Below are 18845 nucleotides of genomic sequence, written 5' to 3' on the forward strand. Positions count from 1 at the left end.
CTGCTTTGAAGGCAAAGAGTGGTCACACCAAAAATTGATTTGATGTAGATTTTTCTTCTGTTGACTCACTTTGCATTTTGTTAATTGGTATAAACTATTAACATGTCTATTTTTGAAAGCATTCTTACTTTATAGCATTTTTTCACACCTGCCTAAAACTTTTGCACAGTACTGTACATACTGCACAATACATATACAAATGTACTACAGGAACAGGCAGTTTACACAAGAGTGTGTGCCTGATATTGTAGTAGGGGATAAACTCTTGCCCATGGGGAGTGTGAGGGCGAGACCCTCACTGTAATACTGAATTGCCTGTTAGTGTGATTGTTATTCTACTGGCGAAAAAGCTGTGGTAATGCAAATTTTCAGTCTTTACTGGTAATAATTAAGGACAACAGAATAATAATGAGAATGATAATAATAATGCGCAATAATAGTTTAACGATCGTGTTTGTAAACAAAGACGGTCCATGCAAGTTAAACAAATATGTATAAATGAGAAGAAACATGTAAAGTATATGAATGTTAAATAAGAGTTTATTTTTGCATAAAATCATTCCAGGTAAAAAATGTTTATTGAATAATTAATCCTGTTGGTAGGCGGGGCTGGCGATTATAAAATGCTGCGTCTCTCTTCAGGAGGATTATTAGGCCAGTCGTGATCTTGTCTGTGTGAATGTCAGTCATTGCATTTACAACCTGCTAGCCTGTGAGCATCAGTTGTCATTTGTAGTCTGAGTGAAGTATCCAGTGCATAAACAAATATTGATTTAAACCTGTGAACATTACGATGTGCTGTTTTCCTGTGTTTTAAAGACCTCAGTGTTCCTGACAGCATACTATGATTGTGGGTAGGGGTGAGCTCGGACCATCACCATGTTACAGGCAGGATAAGGTGAAACAGAAGGCTTTCTGTAAAGCTATTATTTGGAGGCTAGTTTCATGTTGTTTTCTCATTTTCAACTAGCTAAAATTGGCGTTTCACTTTATTTTTTAAAAACAGTAATAAACTTAAAGCCATAGAAACTGTGGATGTGTTCAATTAGCCGGCAAGTTTGTGCTGTTGAGATGAAAATAATGATAAAGTGCATTGCAGAGAAACCAGAATAACAAAGCCAGAGAGGCTAGTAAACATGCCTCTGCACTGAACAGCTCTCTTCAGTGTGTGGGCGTTTAATTGCGCTCTCTTTCTTCCAGGCTGCTGCAACGGTTCCCTGAGGAGCACGTGCCACTACAGCAGTGTCCTCTACAGAGATAGCATGGGGGCTTTCCTAAGGACACGTTCACCTTATTTCTAATTAGGCACACATTCCACTTTGTTTTCTTCTTAGAATTTTTTTTATTTTTTTTTTAAATCATGAATTATTTTTAATGAAATTATAAACTATTCCTGCCACATATTGCAACACCCACTCATAATGTCAATCATACACTGATGTTAAATATACTGTTTACTGAATAGTATTAAAATTAAATTTAAATCATGAAAAACAAAAAGGTTTCTCAGTTACCGCTGAACATTCCTCAGTCATATTATTGAGAATATCAAAATCTTGTCTACACTGTTGGCTACTGCAGGGTCACATGATCAAAAATAGCGCTATTGCCCACAAACCAGCCAATATTCACTCAATACTGCCTTTTGATGTCACTATTGCTTTCTGACATCACAGGTTTAAAAATACAAGAGAGTGAGTGACATCTTATCAAAATGTGATGAAACTTGCGTAAAATAAATTCAAGGAGTAAAAGCTAATTCAAATTGAATACCATCCAATTGATAAACCATTATCCAATTGTAGACAACTGCTTGCTTATCGATGCAAAGGGCTTTCTTTGGCCAGAGGATGGCTTTTCTTGTGACAGTCACCGTATCTTGCAGCAGTCCAGCTTTACAGGTACATCGCCATCTTAACTCTCTCCATCCAAGAACAAAACAGGAAAAGGAAATAACGTCTAGAATATGTAGTGCAGTGAATTAATAACAGCTCTACTCTAGAGTGATTCACCCAGCGGAACCCACAATAAGGGGCTTGTATTATTATCTTATATATAAAATATGTTACAACTAACAAAATAAATGCGGTTCACCTATTAAACATTAACACTCCCTCTATGCATTATTCAAAACATTAAAGTTGCTGCTATATAATTTTTTTTTTTTTTTAACAAAGCCAAAATTAAGTAGATGCGTAAGCAAGGTTCTGAGCAGAAGGTGGAAAGGAAATTAATTATTAAACTGCTACGAATGCCCGCCACTTCATTCCCATCTGTCACACCCTGCAGGAAATCAGATTTTTCTTGTTTATTCGTCAATTCAAAAATAACCTTTTAGATAGATGTCAGAATTATTAAAAATGATTAGATAAAAAAATTAAATTAAGCTCACACTGAATTTGCTTAATTAATAACTCTACATTCTGACAGGGAGCTTCCCATCCATAGCCGTCATTACACTTGTCTCCCTCCCTATCATTTGTTATGTAATATGCATTCTTTCAGCAGTTTATGAATAAAAACAATAAAAAAAAAACACTACTCTACATTTCTTGTTTATCTGTAACATTTGTAACAAATACAAAAACTGACAAACAAGAACTACTGAAATATTTTGTGTTATTCATTTTTGTGTTCCTTAAGAAACATAATTCTATAAAATAACACATTCAGTGCCACTCGTGCATTATTTACCAAAATCAACTCAAGACATATTTTCTTGTGTGATAATATATTCTAACCCACACATTAGTCTAGTTCTATTTGCCACACCAATACCCTGTACTGTGAAGCTCACTAGTGCTGTCACAGGCAAAATGGGTGTAAAAACAACTCATCTAGTCTGGCCTTCATTAAAAGTCCATGGTAGACAGAGGGCCTGTTTTTCAGAACTTGCGAAGTGGATTTTCATTAAACTTATCCACAATGTCAAATGTATAAATTTGCTTTTGTATTTTAACAAATATAATGTTCTGTTCCACTCAGTGAAATTATCGTGTTTCTTTAAAAAAAAAAAAAAAAAAAAAAAAAAAAATGTAAAAGCATATAAAAAGTAATGCCTCTAAATTTATAGAATATTGTAAAGTAACAACTTTTAAAATTGTAATTGTAAAGGACGCAAACATCTGTAAATTGACAAATTTACAGAACACTATCAGTAAAAAAAAAAAAAAACCCCAACCAAAAAAAAAAAAAAAAAAACAATAATCCGTTATGGCTACACTGCTGGTATTTTCTGTAATTTTAATATATGAAACGGAAATGTGAAAGTTTTAAACTGATTTATGACCAAGGATATGTGAAAAAATACTGTTGAAAAATATATTGCAGGAATATGTACAACACAATAGGAAGCAACGGTAAGAAATGCGTTTGCTGTTCTGTAACACTATTAGTACTAGGGATGGCAAGTGGAATCAAGTAATCGATTAATCGACAGGCTAATTAACTATGCTCAGTACACACTACACGGTGAAATATGTCAACCTGAAAGTAGAATACCATTCTTTAATGCTTATTACTAACACTGCACAGGGATTGTTTGTATCCTCCTAATCCAGCGTGCGTAATTTCATCACATTGAAAATGTGAAAAGATAATTCAATTCCCTTTGGATGACCAGTTATTGTGCGACTGTAAATACATTAGCTCACGTGTGGAATCTGTTCAGTTCTTCAGTGGCAGCTCCTGTGGATTCTATTGTGGGTACCTGTCTAAGAAATTACACGTCTTCTTCACATTATGATACGGTGTGTAATTAGTTCTTGACTGTTCCTGTAATAGAACAAAGGCAATCCTTCTCCAAATTAACAGTATTGAGTTTTCTGCATTAGTCACACATAGCAGTGCAAAAAGCACAATATTTAATGATTTACAGCAATTATGGAAACACTTCTAAAAAAAAATTACTGGTAGTATAAATCATGCAAGAGAGATCAAAATTCCACTACATGCTATCCTTCGTACAGATCCCTTGAATAGAACATACGGCTCAATTAGAAGAAAACAAAAGCTTTAGATTCACCCTAAGCAGATTATATTAATTTCTAAGAAAATGCTAATCCTTTCAATATTGAGATTGCTCTTAAAATAGTAACACGCCATACATTTATTTCTGGAGGGGCATGTAACACCTAGTCTTAGATTCTTCAAACCCAGTTAGGATTATTATTATTATTATTATTATTATTATTATTATTATTATTACAGCAGCATTGCAAAAGGGCCCTACTGACTTTTCCATCTGTTGATGTAGAAAAAGGTGATTAATTGCGATAATAATGCAGCCACCAGATCACACCCTAAGTCACAGACAATGCACAATGATTAAATCAACGTGTATTTCCCTTGACGGAGGTTTCCAGGTTTATTCATTCTCCCGTCGTCTGGGAGGGAAAGGAAGAAACAGCCCTGTAGATATGAGACCCAGTCTCTCATCCATCAGGACACTGACACTTCTTCCCCTGGAGGTTAAAAGTACCAGAAAACGAAGTACAAGAGGACTAAAGCAATTCCCTTTGCTTTCAGGTGTATTGAGAAACACAGCTCTTCTGTTTTCATTTTTAAGCATCTCAAATACTTTATTGGCTTGTTAAGTTTAACCTTTTGAATGCCTCACAAATATAACGTTAGTGATCCAGCTATGCCATGGTAAAAATGAGCTTTATAATATTCCAATAACACACTCGTTAAAGGGTTTTATCAACACACAGCATCACATTGTTAATATAATAAAAGGCCAAACTAATTTCAGTGCAGTGAGATTTGGAAAGTTCAAATACAACACTGTCAAATCCAATCTGTTTTTTAAACCGCCTCCATTAAACCTGGTTGGTTGCAACATCTCACGAGATTTTTACTTCCCAAAAAAGGTTAAATGTCAGCACAGAGACAGAAATGATCAAAAGGTCCTGTGGCAGAATTGGATCTCATGTAAAGAACCCAGGTGAAGATTCCCATTGGAAGAAGTCAGTCAACTAAGTTACTGCACTGTTTGCTGAAACCATTTGGCTTATTGAACTAGATGCTGTATAATGAGTATGAAGGGCTACAATGTGACATTCACAGTGAAAAAAGAGTTGCTCCGAATCTCTGCCGTTTTTAACGGCTCATGACTTGCACTTGTTTAGTAAGAAATCAATGTACTGAAGTGATTATCAAAACACTAGTTCAGTCTCAGGACAGCTGCACTGCCGTACATTCTTCTCTTCAAGCAAATGTCACTGTTTGGCAACTTAATAGGAGAAAGATAAAGAAAAATGATCCCGTTTAAATGTGTTTACTTCTGATTTACAGGATGTGGACTTCTCTCTGAAGTACAGAAGTATGAAAGAGCTCATTTAAAAACCATGGGACATAAATCCTCAATCAGACATTTAGGCAAACTTTGCGATCAATTTTAATTCTGCCACAGTATTGAATTTACTTGCCCATATTTTTTATAAATATGCATTGCACAGCGGAGTAGAATCAAGGATTGCAGTGCCCAGAAGCAGCACTGCAATCCCTGATACATTAAAATGCTTATTTAATGTATTAGGTGTTTTAACACTTCTTACATCTAGTGTTGCAGTTTTGAAGTGAGCTATTGAAACCACAAGGGTGGTTTAAACTTCTGAGTTTTAAAAAGTCACCAAAACATGATAACTGAAACAGTACATAAAATACAAAGTGATTCTAAAAAACAGAAAAATATAATTAGCTAAAATACACTTAGTTTTATCTGTATTCTGTGTACACTGTTGAACTGTGCAGAATAGTGTTTTTCTCTTATTTGAAATTTAATGTGATGGTACAGAGGGTTTTATGGAAGTCCTGAGATATTAGCTATATGGGTCAAACATTTAGCTAATTTAAAACAAAAGTACATGCATATCGGGAGGAATATATGCTTCAGAACTAGAAGGTATTAAAGCTTTTTTTTTCTTTTTGTGTGACTTAACAAAATGTTGCTTTACTTCACCAACACTCCCCCCCCCCCCCCCCCCCCCCCCAAAATGAATTATTGAACTATGTGAGACAATATAAAAAATATTGACCATCTACAAAAATTCTAGATCCATCACCAGCACCCACCGACACCCCCACCCCGCACCAGTGTTATTAACCAGCATCAAAAAAAAAAAAAAAAAAAAAAAAAAAAAACCCATCCAGTCCCAAAATAAAATCCTGGCTACAACACTGATCAGGATCTCAGCGCCAGACGAGCCTACCTGCTCAATCGGTTGCCTAGCAATGCATCTCCTGTTGCGCTTCCAAGCTGCATACATTTGCGCAAAAAACAGTGACAGAGTCCTCTCTGTCTCAGGGATAAACAGAGAAAATTCCACAAACGTTTGTTTAGCATTGTGGTTATTCCACTAAGGAGGGTGGACCCTTATTAAGGGGTTAATTGGTTGCCTATGGCTATCCTTATGAGTGAACAACACAGTGCTCCAAGAAATAAAATCGATATGTTGAAAAATGTGTTCTTGATATGGATATGTGGCACTGAAAAGAAATGTATGTACTACAGTACTTCCAATTGCACAAGCACTTCTCTAGCTAATGTACAGGCAAAACTCCAAAATGACATATGGTCACTAAACTGGACAGATTAACTCCAAACAGCGTAGGACATATTAAACTAACATAGCTATCTAAGCAAACAGAGTACAGTATTTAAAATAGACGTTTTATTACTGTGTGCCATGAACATGTGGGCAAACAGATCCAGACTATTAGGTATGAATAAAATATATATTACAAACATGGAGCAAATCCTAAGTTGACACATACACAGTAATATAAAAATTACTGCAAAAGTCACATACTGTTCTGAACCAATGTGATATTTTGACCGCAATGCACATCTACTGTAAATGTTGTGTAATCAATATAGCAGTTCCATGTGAATGGAGGGTAAGCTCAATGGCTAGGGCTTATTCCCAAAGGGTGTTACAGAAAGCTAAAACAAGAAAGGGAGCTGCAGAAAAGCAACACGTACGCTGACGGATATACAGTGTACATTCAAAATAACTGATGGATATATACATTCAAAATAACTGGCACTGGCCCAATGCTCACCTAATATCTCTTCAAATAAATGAAAATAAGTGGTAACCCTGAGTGGTAAGAAAGGAAAGTCTGTTGGGGTTATCTCACATGCTTCGGCGACCCCCACTAAACTAATGAGTCCAGATAGGGACTTCCCCTTCTAGACCTTGTTTCCAGGGTTCAGTAGCTTGGTAATTTCCCTGGTTTATATTCAGTGGGTGAAAAAGAGCCAATTGGCTTGACAGTGGGAAGTGAGGTCACCCGCAGATCTTTAGTCCTACTGGTCGGTAAGTTGGTTGCAGTGGTAAGGCAATATTCAAATTGATCATTCCAAATCGGGTACAAAAACATATCAAGATATTTAATAAGCAAGGGTTCTAAGTGAGGTACATCATCATTCAATCAAAAACTGAATGAAGATGAATTTAAACGACCAGCAGACCCTTAATCATTGACAGGCCACCGCTTGGCTGTTTCCAAATTTTCAAAATCCTCAAAATGGTCACATCAAGTCTGTTTCAAAAGAAAATGGATGATATAAGAGAAGTCTGCAAACCAATCAACTATTTTCACAGGCCACTGGTGGAAATGTACGACATATTCAAATTACATCTAATGGTTCCTCTAGAACAGATCAAGCACCCTCTAACCCCAGGCTTTCTCTCAGATTGAAGACCTGTTCAGACCACTGTGCGGCTTTTAAAAGAAAACCTGGGGAGAGAAGTCTTCCTTGCTGTCTAAGGATTTTAGGAGTTGATTTAAGTTTCTATTTTTTTTTTTAAAAACCAGCAGACCTCCTGATCAGTGTTTCTTAGTACACCTCATCAATTCTGATTCTACCAGCTCCACTTCAGGAGACGCCTGGCCTGCTCTGTTCACCTTACATTTTTGTGAAAGTAATATAAAATCGAACACACCGACTGACCTACCAAGATTTCATTGCATTTCCAATTTCAGATTTTGACCGCAGAGCACTTCTATGTTAATCTCCCTGCAGTCAAGCTATTGATGTTGTGCAAATTGAGTAGCAGCTCCATGTGATCCAAGTACAAAATCACAGGCTAGGGCTTACCTTTCAATTGTTTCGCTCCCAAAGGCTGATACTGGAAAGAAAGAAGGAAAATATAAAGATGAGTTAGGAATCCTATAAGACTAGGTCTGGGGTATTTGCTGTTGCCCAGTTTACCCTACTTAGTCCTCTTGCTCACAAAATATCTTGGTGTAGCGGAGTAGGTAACAGTCTTCAAATATACACTAACAATTTTAAATCAGCCGTCTCACCAATGCAGTGAAACGTTCATGTACTATTTTTGCACATCTCCAGCAGTTATTTTGAAAGTGGATCAGTAGTTTAAAACCAGTGAGGAACAAGCCTGATCTGAACAGCCACACTTGTGGTTTTCAGGTCTTGATTTGCATACAGTAGAAGGATCTGAAATCTCAAAGCAGTGCTGTATACTGTACTCAGACTGCCAGAGTTAGTCCCTTTAACATTTTTTTGCCGGCAAATATTAAATGAAAACCAAAAAGCCTTTTTTTTTTTGTCTTAAATGTGTTATTTTCACATCAAGACGCCACGAATGTGCAGCAACAGAAGGAGAGGGGGCAGTAGTATGCCATCCTCGCAGAGACAGTGAGGAAGATGTGCAGGTTAGTGTTGCCACTGCTGGAGTGCCCCGTGATGAGGTCGGTATTGTGCTGTCTCCAGCCCTCCCCGAGGAGAAGGAACAGCTGCCGACCAGAGTGATGAAGAAGGGGAGAAGCAGCTGTGCCCAGAGGCGAGCATAGGAGCTGGTGCCTGCCCATATGCCAGAGAAGGAGTAGTTGCCTGCTCAAAGGCAAGAAAGGGAGGAGGTGCTGTCCTGCATGCCCAAGGGGAAGGAGCCATAGCCGTCTCCAAAGCCTCAGAGGACGGAGCTACCATCACCACTGCCATAAGACCCTACATCCCTGTCAGTGCCACCACTGTCGGAGGGCCCTGCACTGAGGTCAGCATTGCCGCTGCCAGCGCTGCCCTGTCCACAGTGCCCAGCCCCACTGTCTCCAGTGCCTCAGGGAGAAGCCCCGCTGTCTCCAGCGCACAGGGAGAAGCTCTGTTGTCTCCAGGAATTGCCTTACACCATCAATATCCTCACAGCATCCGCAATGTGCCTTGCGGAAGATGGGGGCAGAGCTTACTTCAGTTTAATCGACTCTCTTAAAAATGAATCAGTTTTGTGTCTAGATGTATATTTGTATCCAAATCATTTCATCGGTTCAACAATTTTTTTTTTTTTTTTTTTGAGGAAGACAAACTGAAACAAGCATTATTTTTGACTGGTCCCCACGATTTGTTTTTCTATCTTGCGTTTTACCGGTACTTCATATGCAACAGAATCCAAGTCTAACTCTGTAACTGTACTTAAATTTTAATTATACTTAATGTTATCGGCACTAATATTAAAATGTATTAATTGTAATTCTGTACCTTAGCTCTGATATTTTAGTTTAGACCTGATGTTGGTCGTTGAAGCCAAATAAACTATCGTAATCAGGTTAGAGAGAGCTTTGAAACAATTCTCTGCATCTGAAATCATGTTGTGCACCAAGTGGATGACCTGCTGCAACAGAAACCAACAGTGAAGATGGCACAGCTTGTCATAGCCAGCAAGAACAAAGCCTGATGAAGATGAGGGGATTCTGAGTTAGTACAGCTACGGATGCTTTCCAGTTTGCTTTAAGCAGAAACCTACAATCACCTGCCCTCCTAAACCAAAAGACAGCCCTACAGCTATGGCCAAGTATATGGAAAAATTACAAAGCGGTACTTAATTCAATATGGTTACGTACTATTATTCAGCAGATCTAATTTAAAATGTGTTAATTCTATAGGGTGATGCAAAACTTTTGGCCATAGCTGTAATATGAGCAATATTCAAGGACTTCCTCCAATGTTAGCTTTAGTTGCCGGAGTTATAACATCAGTAAGTGTGATGGATATCACAATTAAACTTGTTTACCTAACTGAACAGGTGTCATTTGGCTTATCCTTTTACTACCTGCTCCAGTCCCATTAGTGTCAAGACGGATTTAATGGGTTTGTTTTGTGTCAAGACCCTTTATATCCCTTTTCTGTTTGTCAAGGAAAACAGCAACAGTCAGCAACTCTCATATGGGCTGCGAGTCCAGCAGAAACTATTGTGACCTAATGCATTTATTGAAGGGCTGGGACAATACCTTTAGTCAACACATTTTCTGTATATATTTCTGTTTTACATATATTTAAAATGTTTAGATTATTGGCCTATTATTTTTCTCTTCAATTTCTGTCCAATCACATTCACTCACCGCAGCAATTCCCCACACAGCTCATCAGAACTGAAGGTTTATTGGCTGTCCTCCGATCCCACGACCAAGCAAATTTCCTCTTTACACCCAGAAGGTTGTGTGGTTTGGAGTGTCAAGTAGATCTGGTGTAAATAGAAAATTAAGCCTTCAAGTGAATGAAAGGCAGTGCTCTAATCAACTCAGACTTGCTCACTTCAAAAGGTCCTTCTAGTGTTGAAGCAGATATTTTAAAATGAAAATACATTTTCTATAACGTGCGTGCCTTTCAAAACTGCACATCTGAGACCTATAGAGTTAAACTACTATTAGTAATAAAATGCAGAAACACTGGCGTTAATCCACTAACTAAAAACTGCAGCTATTTCTGGTTCTTAATTAAAAGCACTTTAAAAACGTAGGAATACTTCTCAAAGGAGAATCTTTCCTTTTTCTTTAAAAAGCACAAAGGTACTTCTTAATGAATCCAAAGCAGATGTCGCATTTTAGATCTCTCCAAAAGAAACCTCAAAACGCATAGCAATCATGCAAACAGTGTTTCAGCCAGCATAGCCCAACAGGAATGAGAGCTTGGGGAAATGCTATTGCCACTATACAGTGCTAGAGTGCATTCTGCTCTGTCATCAGCTGTGTGAATCACGGAGGCCTGGGATTAAGAACATAGCTGTTTCATTGCATTATGCTGTTCTTAAACCTGTTACCGGTGAATTCATCACCAGCAATACAAATCTCACTTTAATACATTTGCAGTAATGTTTATATTCTGCCTGGACTCCACAGTTATTACAGAGCAGGGCATACAATAGAGTCATTCCACGCCAACTCAACCAGAAAAGGAACATTTCGTTGCCTGGCCGTCTCAGATTTTCCTAGAAAAATTCACCTGGGGTTTTTCTGACACACTGCATTCAGAAATGATAGCCATTATTTATTTATTTTTAAATGTCCCCTTCGACCTGTGACCTTGCAAAGGTCAACCTAAAGTGAGAAAGGGGCCTTGACCAGAAAAATCACCCTGGGTGCAATTTAGATGCTACCATCATGTGTAGCACCACGTTCTACTCCTAATGAACAGGGCTTTTCAGAAAAAAAAAATACTAGGAGCACCCTACTCACTTCTGTAAGGGAAGTGGGTCCTAATGCGTAAGTACTGCTATAAGAACCTTAGAAACCAGTCTTCAAAATGCTGTGAAAAACGTTTGGTTTCAAGTCCCACCAATGGTCATTAAACCCCCTTGAAATTAGAATTGTTGCTATTTGTACCAAGTTTAGGTCATAATAACTTAATGTAACACAAAGATATGTTTGGACACTTACCATTCTAACTTTAGGTTGACCTTTGCAAGGTCACAGGTCGAAGGGGAATTAAAAAAAAAAAAAAAATGGCCATCATTTCTGAACTCAGAGTGACTGAAAACCCCCAGGTGAATTTTCCTAGGAAATTCTGAGACAGACGGCCAATGGCACTGGTTGAGTTGGCATGGAATGACCCAATAGGAATACAATTCAAATGTGTGAAAATATTGAAATGTTTTACAGAAAACATTTATTAGAAAATGGATGATGGTCAACAAAAAGTGGATTGTTCTCTTTTGGAGCATACTTTGAAAGGCATAATTACAAAATGTAGCCTCCAGATGGCACTATGCTTTATAGAAAAAACATAACATAAAAGCATTCCGAACAGCCTCTCATTCTTAACATTTCTACGGAGGCAACATTTATTTTGTCAGTGTGCTGCGGCAGACTTCCAGAAGGAACAAATACAGAAAATAGAAAATGCAACTCAACACAATAGAAGAAGAAAGGAAGAATATCTAATAAACCTGAAATAAGAAAATGACTCAACTGAGTCGTTTTGTTGGGCAATATTCTTGAAAATCCCTGTGGTTAGCAGAATAGAAACACCTAAGCATTAATGGGAGAAGCAAATTCATAAAATGCCTTAAAGGAAACTGAGAGTTTATGAAAAGTGCAGAGTGATTGTCCAACACTCCACTCCATAGCTTAGAAATACTAAATGTAATACGTTTCAGAGGAACTGTTATTGCTGTGTTACCTGTTTGACAATGTGGGCAATAATCCTTACGCTATCAGTGCACTAGAGAGGCCATTCTGAAAAGAGATTTAAAACAGACTAAGGGTAAACAGTTGTCAGGATGTTAATAATGAAAAGAAAAATTACAGTTATAGCAACACCTTTTGTGACAAAGATTTACAACAGGAAGATGAAGCTTTTATATGTTACAGATTATATGTCCAGTATAGCACTTGCATAACATATATGTGTTTAATTAACACATGTTAGTGTCTATTTCAACAGAAAACAGTTGTGGATCTGTATAGAAGTACTCTGACTGTTAACCTGGTTTTTTTTTTTTTTTTTTTTTTTCCTGAGGGCTACATTATTGATCCACAGTACATTCCTACACACAACAGAGGGTTATGAATCTTAGGCTGTCAATATAAAGATCGGCTACGGTTTCAACTATTAAAAAACACCCCAGTGTATTAAATTATAAGATGACACACACACACACACACACACACACACACACACTTTAAAACGTTGTTTTAGCTTCAAAGATGCATATTCGGGGATGTAAACAAACCAGACTGTTAACAAAGCATGCTTACGAACAAAGTAAAGCATACAAAGGATCACTGAAGTCTGTAGTAAACACACAATATTGAATTATATTACTGTCACATAAACTTCTTTTGGACAGTGATTCTTTAAAACCGTTTTTTTTTTTTTTTTATTACAATAAAGCGTTATCAAAAAAGAATATGAAAACGGAAATCTGGTCAAGTATAAATTATAAACAGATGAATGACGTCCATTTTATTCAAACACTGTCCCGTCCCCTTGTCCCCGTCCCCGATAAAAATACAATGCGCTTTAAAAAAAAACAAAAAAACAACCGAGATACAATAATATATTTCTTCAAGAAAAACAACACGTTTTTATTTAAATTTCAACCATAGTCCTGGGATTGAACTGAACTGCGCTTACCTACTTACTATATAGCAGGAGTTTAGTTTGGCGCAGTAGAGGCAGCAAAAAACTCCGCAGATTTTCTTCCACCGCGCATCATTAGCAGAACATTTCCTTGAGATTCCTCGAGTGTCGGTCGTGGACCAATGCAGAGGAAACCTTGGCTGGACAACGGAGCCAGTAAATCCCTGTTTTTGGTCACAGAGGCAGGAGGTACCGTGTGAGCGGTGTTTTGGAAAATAGGGTTTTGCTGTTATATTAAACAATGAAACAGAGCCCAGTGGTTCAACTCGGTGATCAGAAATTAAATGCTATGAACAGCCCACCTCCCGACTGCAGAAGCCCCACCCTTGCATTCAACCTGCACCAGTATTTTAAAAACAAGCACAGTAGGCAAGCAACTTCAGCACAACAGTTCGTTCCAAAGCACTTTGAACCGTATTCTGCAGAAAGAAACCGGTTTAATTAAAAATAAAATGAAATTAAAAAAAAAAAAATGTTAAAGTTAAACTTTCACTTCCTTGCACTGTATTATTTATTTATGTCTACAAAATAACACAATATTGTGTGCGTCAATGTAGGGATGTAAACGGTACTGTGCTGTTATCAATGCGAGTTTTGCAATATATTTTTACAGCAGGAGTTTGTTCTATACGGTATGTCAGTGGAGCAAATGTGTAATTACATTAATTAGACACACCTGAGACTGTGACGTCTAAAGCTCAGGTGATACAATTGGGGAATGACGCTAACTTTTGTACAAAGGGGGGTTTTTTTTTTTTTTTTTTTTTTAAACCATCTGTGCACATTCTTTTCCATGTATATGTATGTGTAGATATACAGCTGTAGTCAAAATTTTACATGCACCAATAGAAATGTACAATTTCTAGAAATTTCTCAAAAACAGATAATTTTAGGAAAAATCTTTTGTAGCAAGTTTTGCTTTTGTGGATGAGGAAAAAAAAGTCACAAGAAATAGATTACAATTTTTTATTTCAGCATGTTTTTTTTTGTTTGTTTGTTTGTTTTTTTGCAAAACTCCAGAAATGCTAATTAAAAAATATTTATATCCTGACAAGAAAAATTTAATTCATAGCTAGTTGAGGCACCTATAGCAATAGTAACCTCTTTTTTGTCAATGAGCTTTTGGCATGATTCTTTGACCATTCCGCAACACAAAATTGTTCCAGTTCATTCAAATCCGGAGGACTTCTCTTGTGTACAGCCTTCTTCAACTCATACCAAAGATTTTCAATCAGATTTAGATCGTGACTTTGACTAGGCCATTCCAGACCCCTAATTTTATTCTTCTTTAAGATTTTGACGCCTGCTTTGGATCGTTGTTGTGTTGGAACGTCCAGTTGAGCTTTAAACCAAGTTCTGTAGCAGATGGTTTCAGATGATTGGCCAATATCTTTTGGTATGCTGTGGAATCCATTTTACCATGTATTGGAACTAAATGTCCTGTGCCATTAGAGTAAAAACAGCCCCATAGAATGATATTACCACCTCCATGCTTGACAGTAGGTATGGTGTTCATTTCTTTATACGCCTCACCAGACTTTCTCCAAATGTAACGACTATCAACATGACCAAATAGCTCGATTTTGTTTCATCACTCCACAAAGCCTTTGACCAGTACTCATATCCATCACTCAAATACTGTTTTGCAAACTTTACTCAGTTGTCCTTGTGACATTTTCATAAGAGTGTCTTTTTCCTTTGCCTGTGACCATCTAGACCTTCACTATGCAATACTCGACCTATGGTTGAAATGGAAACCCCAGTCCCACTTGTAGTAAATTCACTTTGAATATCTTTGGCAGTCAATCTTGGATTGTTATTAACCTTCCTCACAATTCTTCTACTTGTTCTTGGTGAAAGAACCTTCTTTCTTCCAGACTGAGGGAGTGTTGTGAGAATACCATGAGTCTTGTATTTCTTGATAATAGAAACAATAGGTGAAATTGGGCTACTTAAATGCTTGGAAATCTTGTATCCTTCTCTAGCTTTATGAAATTAGCATTTTTTGAGTTTTGTAGAAATAAATAATTGTAATCGATTTCTTGTAACTTTTTTTCCTCATCCACAAAAGCAAAACATTTGCTACAAAAGAGTTTTCCTAAAATTTTTCCTAGAAATTATAAATTTCCATTGGGTTATGTACATTTTTTACTACAACTGTTTATTTACCGTTTATAAAATGGCTTGGATACATTAAGTGCTGTGATTGGCTGAACAAGATCACATGATCGTGCGGTAATAATTGTTTACTGCACTTACCTGATCTATTAATATTACTATGCCTTAATAGTAACAATTTTCTAAATAGTCTTTCAGTAGGTAAAAATGAACTGAAACAGCATTTAAATCATTCAACAATCTATGTTGAATCTATCTATCTATTTTTCGTCTCTGTCACTAAGAATTACAGAAAAATTGGCAAATATACTGCGGTGTTTATTTAGTCAGAGAACAGAACAAAGAAAACTCAGAGGCAAGCAGTAGCAGTAACACTATTCAAAAGCCACCTGAGAAATCACCATGCAAGTATAACTCAGCATGTAATATACTGTATATGCAGCTGCATCTACTTATTAAACTAAATAGCGCCTTATTCCTTGTCAACTCAGTCCTGGTCCTTTACTAAGCACAGGCTACCAAGTCTATTGAATTATGCCCTGCGTTTATGAAGAACACCACTACTAGGCAGGACACCAGACAGTGGGGCTGGGGGTGTTTGTTTGGGCTGGATGTCTGTCCGTCCCTTTGTATGTCATACTTACATGTAACTGGAGAACATAACTGGAGAACTGCTTAAACAGTTTTCATGAATCTTGGTATTACCATTCTGTAAATAAACACAGAGTATCAGATTCTGGTTATTGTATTCATACTTTGAAGCACCGTGAAGATCACCAATGACAGCACTGCAGTGTAACATCTTCTAGCATTAGTATATCTTAGTCCAGCTTAAGCAATCCCAAAATTCAATAAACCAGTCACAGTTTGTAGTTACCTTTCAAACATTATTATTTAATTACAATGAAATGTGAGGCTGATATTTCCCTAATGACCGGGATCATTAGGTAACTACTTTACTACTGCTTAATTTCTGTTAATAACTAGATGCCTCATTATTGTGTCTAATGATAATGATTAAGCTGTAAAAGTGTGACTTCTGATTTCTGGAACAAAGGAAACTTGTTAAATTCTGCTTAAATCCTTGTTGTGTTTGCTCCTTCACTCACAGAAATACATAAATAATTGAGTTTCCTTCCATCCTTTTTCATTTATGTTGCACTTTCTCATTCTGGTGAGTGACTGTATCGATGGCAGCAGTAATATCCCTTAAACCTTGAGAGATATTGCTTTAAAAATCCCAGATCATCTAATATCAATTATGTCTGTATCAGATCCAGCAAGTACACTGCAGGATGGCAGTAAATTAGATTGCTATAACATAAGGTTATGATTACACTAATCAAATCGATATGAGTATTGCATGAATACACCTCCAACAGAAATAGCAGAGGCTCCACTTTCAAAAGCAGATTTAGTGAGGGGCAAAAATAAAGGGATGCTAATGGAAGCCATGGAAGTTTTTTTTGCAAGAGAAATTATACATTAATTTTGATAAGGAGTTGAGCATGTCTAAAAACACTTTCTAAAACGGCACCGAGAACAATATATATATCAAGTGCACACACATACTGATAGTACCTAACAGGTTCAAATATTTGTATAAAAATCGAGAGTTTATCAGATTACAACCAAATACAATCCAAAACATCTATAAAAGTTTGATGAAGACAGGTGTAAAATCCAGGCAGTTATCTCTTACCAAGGCAGATAGCAGACAGACAAGATCAGTAGAAGGTCCCTATTATTTGAAACAGGACGCTGAGAAGGGAAAGTAAAACAAGAGTAAATTGAAGCTGCATGCTCCTCAATAAAACATCATAACCTAATTATATTATCATCTGACACATATTCATGTGCCACTTTTTTGGTACCATTCTTGATGATGCACTGTTGGTCACCTTTCTTTCTTTCCATTGAATAAAACACCAGCAAGACAAATGTTTCATTCATCCTGATTTAGAGGAGAATGGATTTGACAGCCTGAAATTGCAATCTGTACACTTCCAGGGTATTAAGAATTTAGAACAATTAGGAGTTTGGAGGGAAATCCATTTTTAGACCATTATACCCAGCGGTCCCGATAAGCTGTGTACCTGCTGTTTTTATACATTTAAAAAATCCGAAATACACACTAAATATAAATTTAATGCGTAAAAATAAGCATAGTAATTGCAGTTAAAATGGAAAACTATTTTTTAATATCTACCCCATTAGCAATAAAGATTGTACAGTTTTTATCGAGATTATTCATGACTTCAAGGTAATGTTGTAGTCTACCCCCTGAAAATAAATTTTACACTCTCAGTTTTAAAACTCGAGGGTAAGTTACTCCTAGACCCAAAACCTTATCTGGAGCGCTGATTATATCGTCCAGAATCTCTGGGCAATTGATTAGCGAACCGATAAACATGACAAGCAATGTATTTTAATCAGGAGGTTGGTTATGCGTGATTGTTACAAAGGCTACAAAGTCAGACAGCTTGCCTCTTTGCAGTATTATGCATGTGGTTTATGTAAAGGTGTTATGAATGCAGTGTCAGATTCAAATAAAGTGCTACCCATTAAACTGTTGTAGACTGGTAAAGAAGCCAAAAACAGGACAGTTTCATGTATATCAAACTATTTAATTCATAAAAACAGACTTTGAAATAACACTGAAATGGCTCATGTGATAAAGCTTGCAAATAGAGCCCATTAAAAGCACAAACTGGAGTTACAGCATGACTATAGTGTTTAGTATCTGTTGCCAGCACAAGCTCCTCAACCATAGCTTTGCACACACTGAAAGCAGCAGATGGGAAGGGGGCATAGCTTCCCTGTGGCACACATATAAAAGCACTGTGAGTACTTCTCCAGTAAAATGGCATGCAAACCATCTGAAAAGATCTGAAGGATGAACTGTGAATGCTAAAACAGTTTCAGAGATAATAGGCTGCAGTGGGAATAAACTTTTATCATGACAGATGGACAGATGGAGGCTGGAGAATTTTAACACAGATTGCATTCTTGATTTTGTTTAAAGTGAATGTCGTATTGACTGACACAAGGGACTTTTTAGACCTGAAAAAAGAAACAAGGACCAGGGGTTACAAATAAAGATTAGATTAAGGGGCATTCAGAACAGAAAATAGGAGGGACTTTTTTACACAGAGAATTGCGAGGGTCTGGAACCAACTCTCCAGTAATGTTGTTGAAGCTGACATCCTGGGATCCTTCAAGAAGTTGATTGATGAGATTCTGGGATCAGTAAGCTACTAACAACCAAATGAGCAAGATGGGTCTAATGGCCTCCTCATGTTTGCAAACTTTCTTATGTTCTTATAATCTGTTCCATAAGACTGTG

The 18845-nt window shown here is 37.0% G+C and overlaps 2 protein-coding genes across 6 annotated transcripts in view; one reads left to right on the plus strand and one right to left on the minus strand.

Moving 5' to 3' along the window:
* Window positions 1–13691, minus strand: part of LOC121294686 (synaptotagmin-12-like) — a 59054-nt gene extending 45363 nt beyond the window's left edge. The window contains exons 1-4 of one of the 5 annotated variants that reach the window (XM_041218671.1): window positions 13384–13691; window positions 12419–12474; window positions 10363–10484; window positions 8108–8138 (exon numbers count right to left, since the gene is read on the minus strand). The gene's annotated coding sequence lies outside the window, so the exon portion shown is untranslated. Of the gene's footprint in view, window positions 1–8107; window positions 8139–10362; window positions 10485–12418; window positions 12475–13375 lie in introns of all 5 variants that reach the window. The other 4 variants (XM_041218668.1, XM_041218669.1, XM_041218673.1 and 1 more) reach the window with 4 other exon arrangements.
* LOC121295014 (transient receptor potential cation channel subfamily M member 5-like) overlaps window positions 1–18845 on the plus strand; it is a 67644-nt gene that overhangs the window by 5661 nt on the left and 43138 nt on the right. The window contains exon 3 of the mRNA XM_041219283.1: window positions 8744–9023. Within this exon, the coding sequence (XP_041075217.1) occupies window positions 8744–9023 (280 nt within the window). The remainder of the gene's footprint in view (window positions 1–8743; window positions 9024–18845) is intronic.

The sequence above is a fragment of the Polyodon spathula genome, chromosome 19 (genome assembly GCF_017654505.1).
Source record: "Polyodon spathula isolate WHYD16114869_AA chromosome 19, ASM1765450v1, whole genome shotgun sequence".
In the NCBI taxonomy this organism is placed as follows: Eukaryota; Metazoa; Chordata; class Actinopteri; order Acipenseriformes; family Polyodontidae; genus Polyodon; species Polyodon spathula.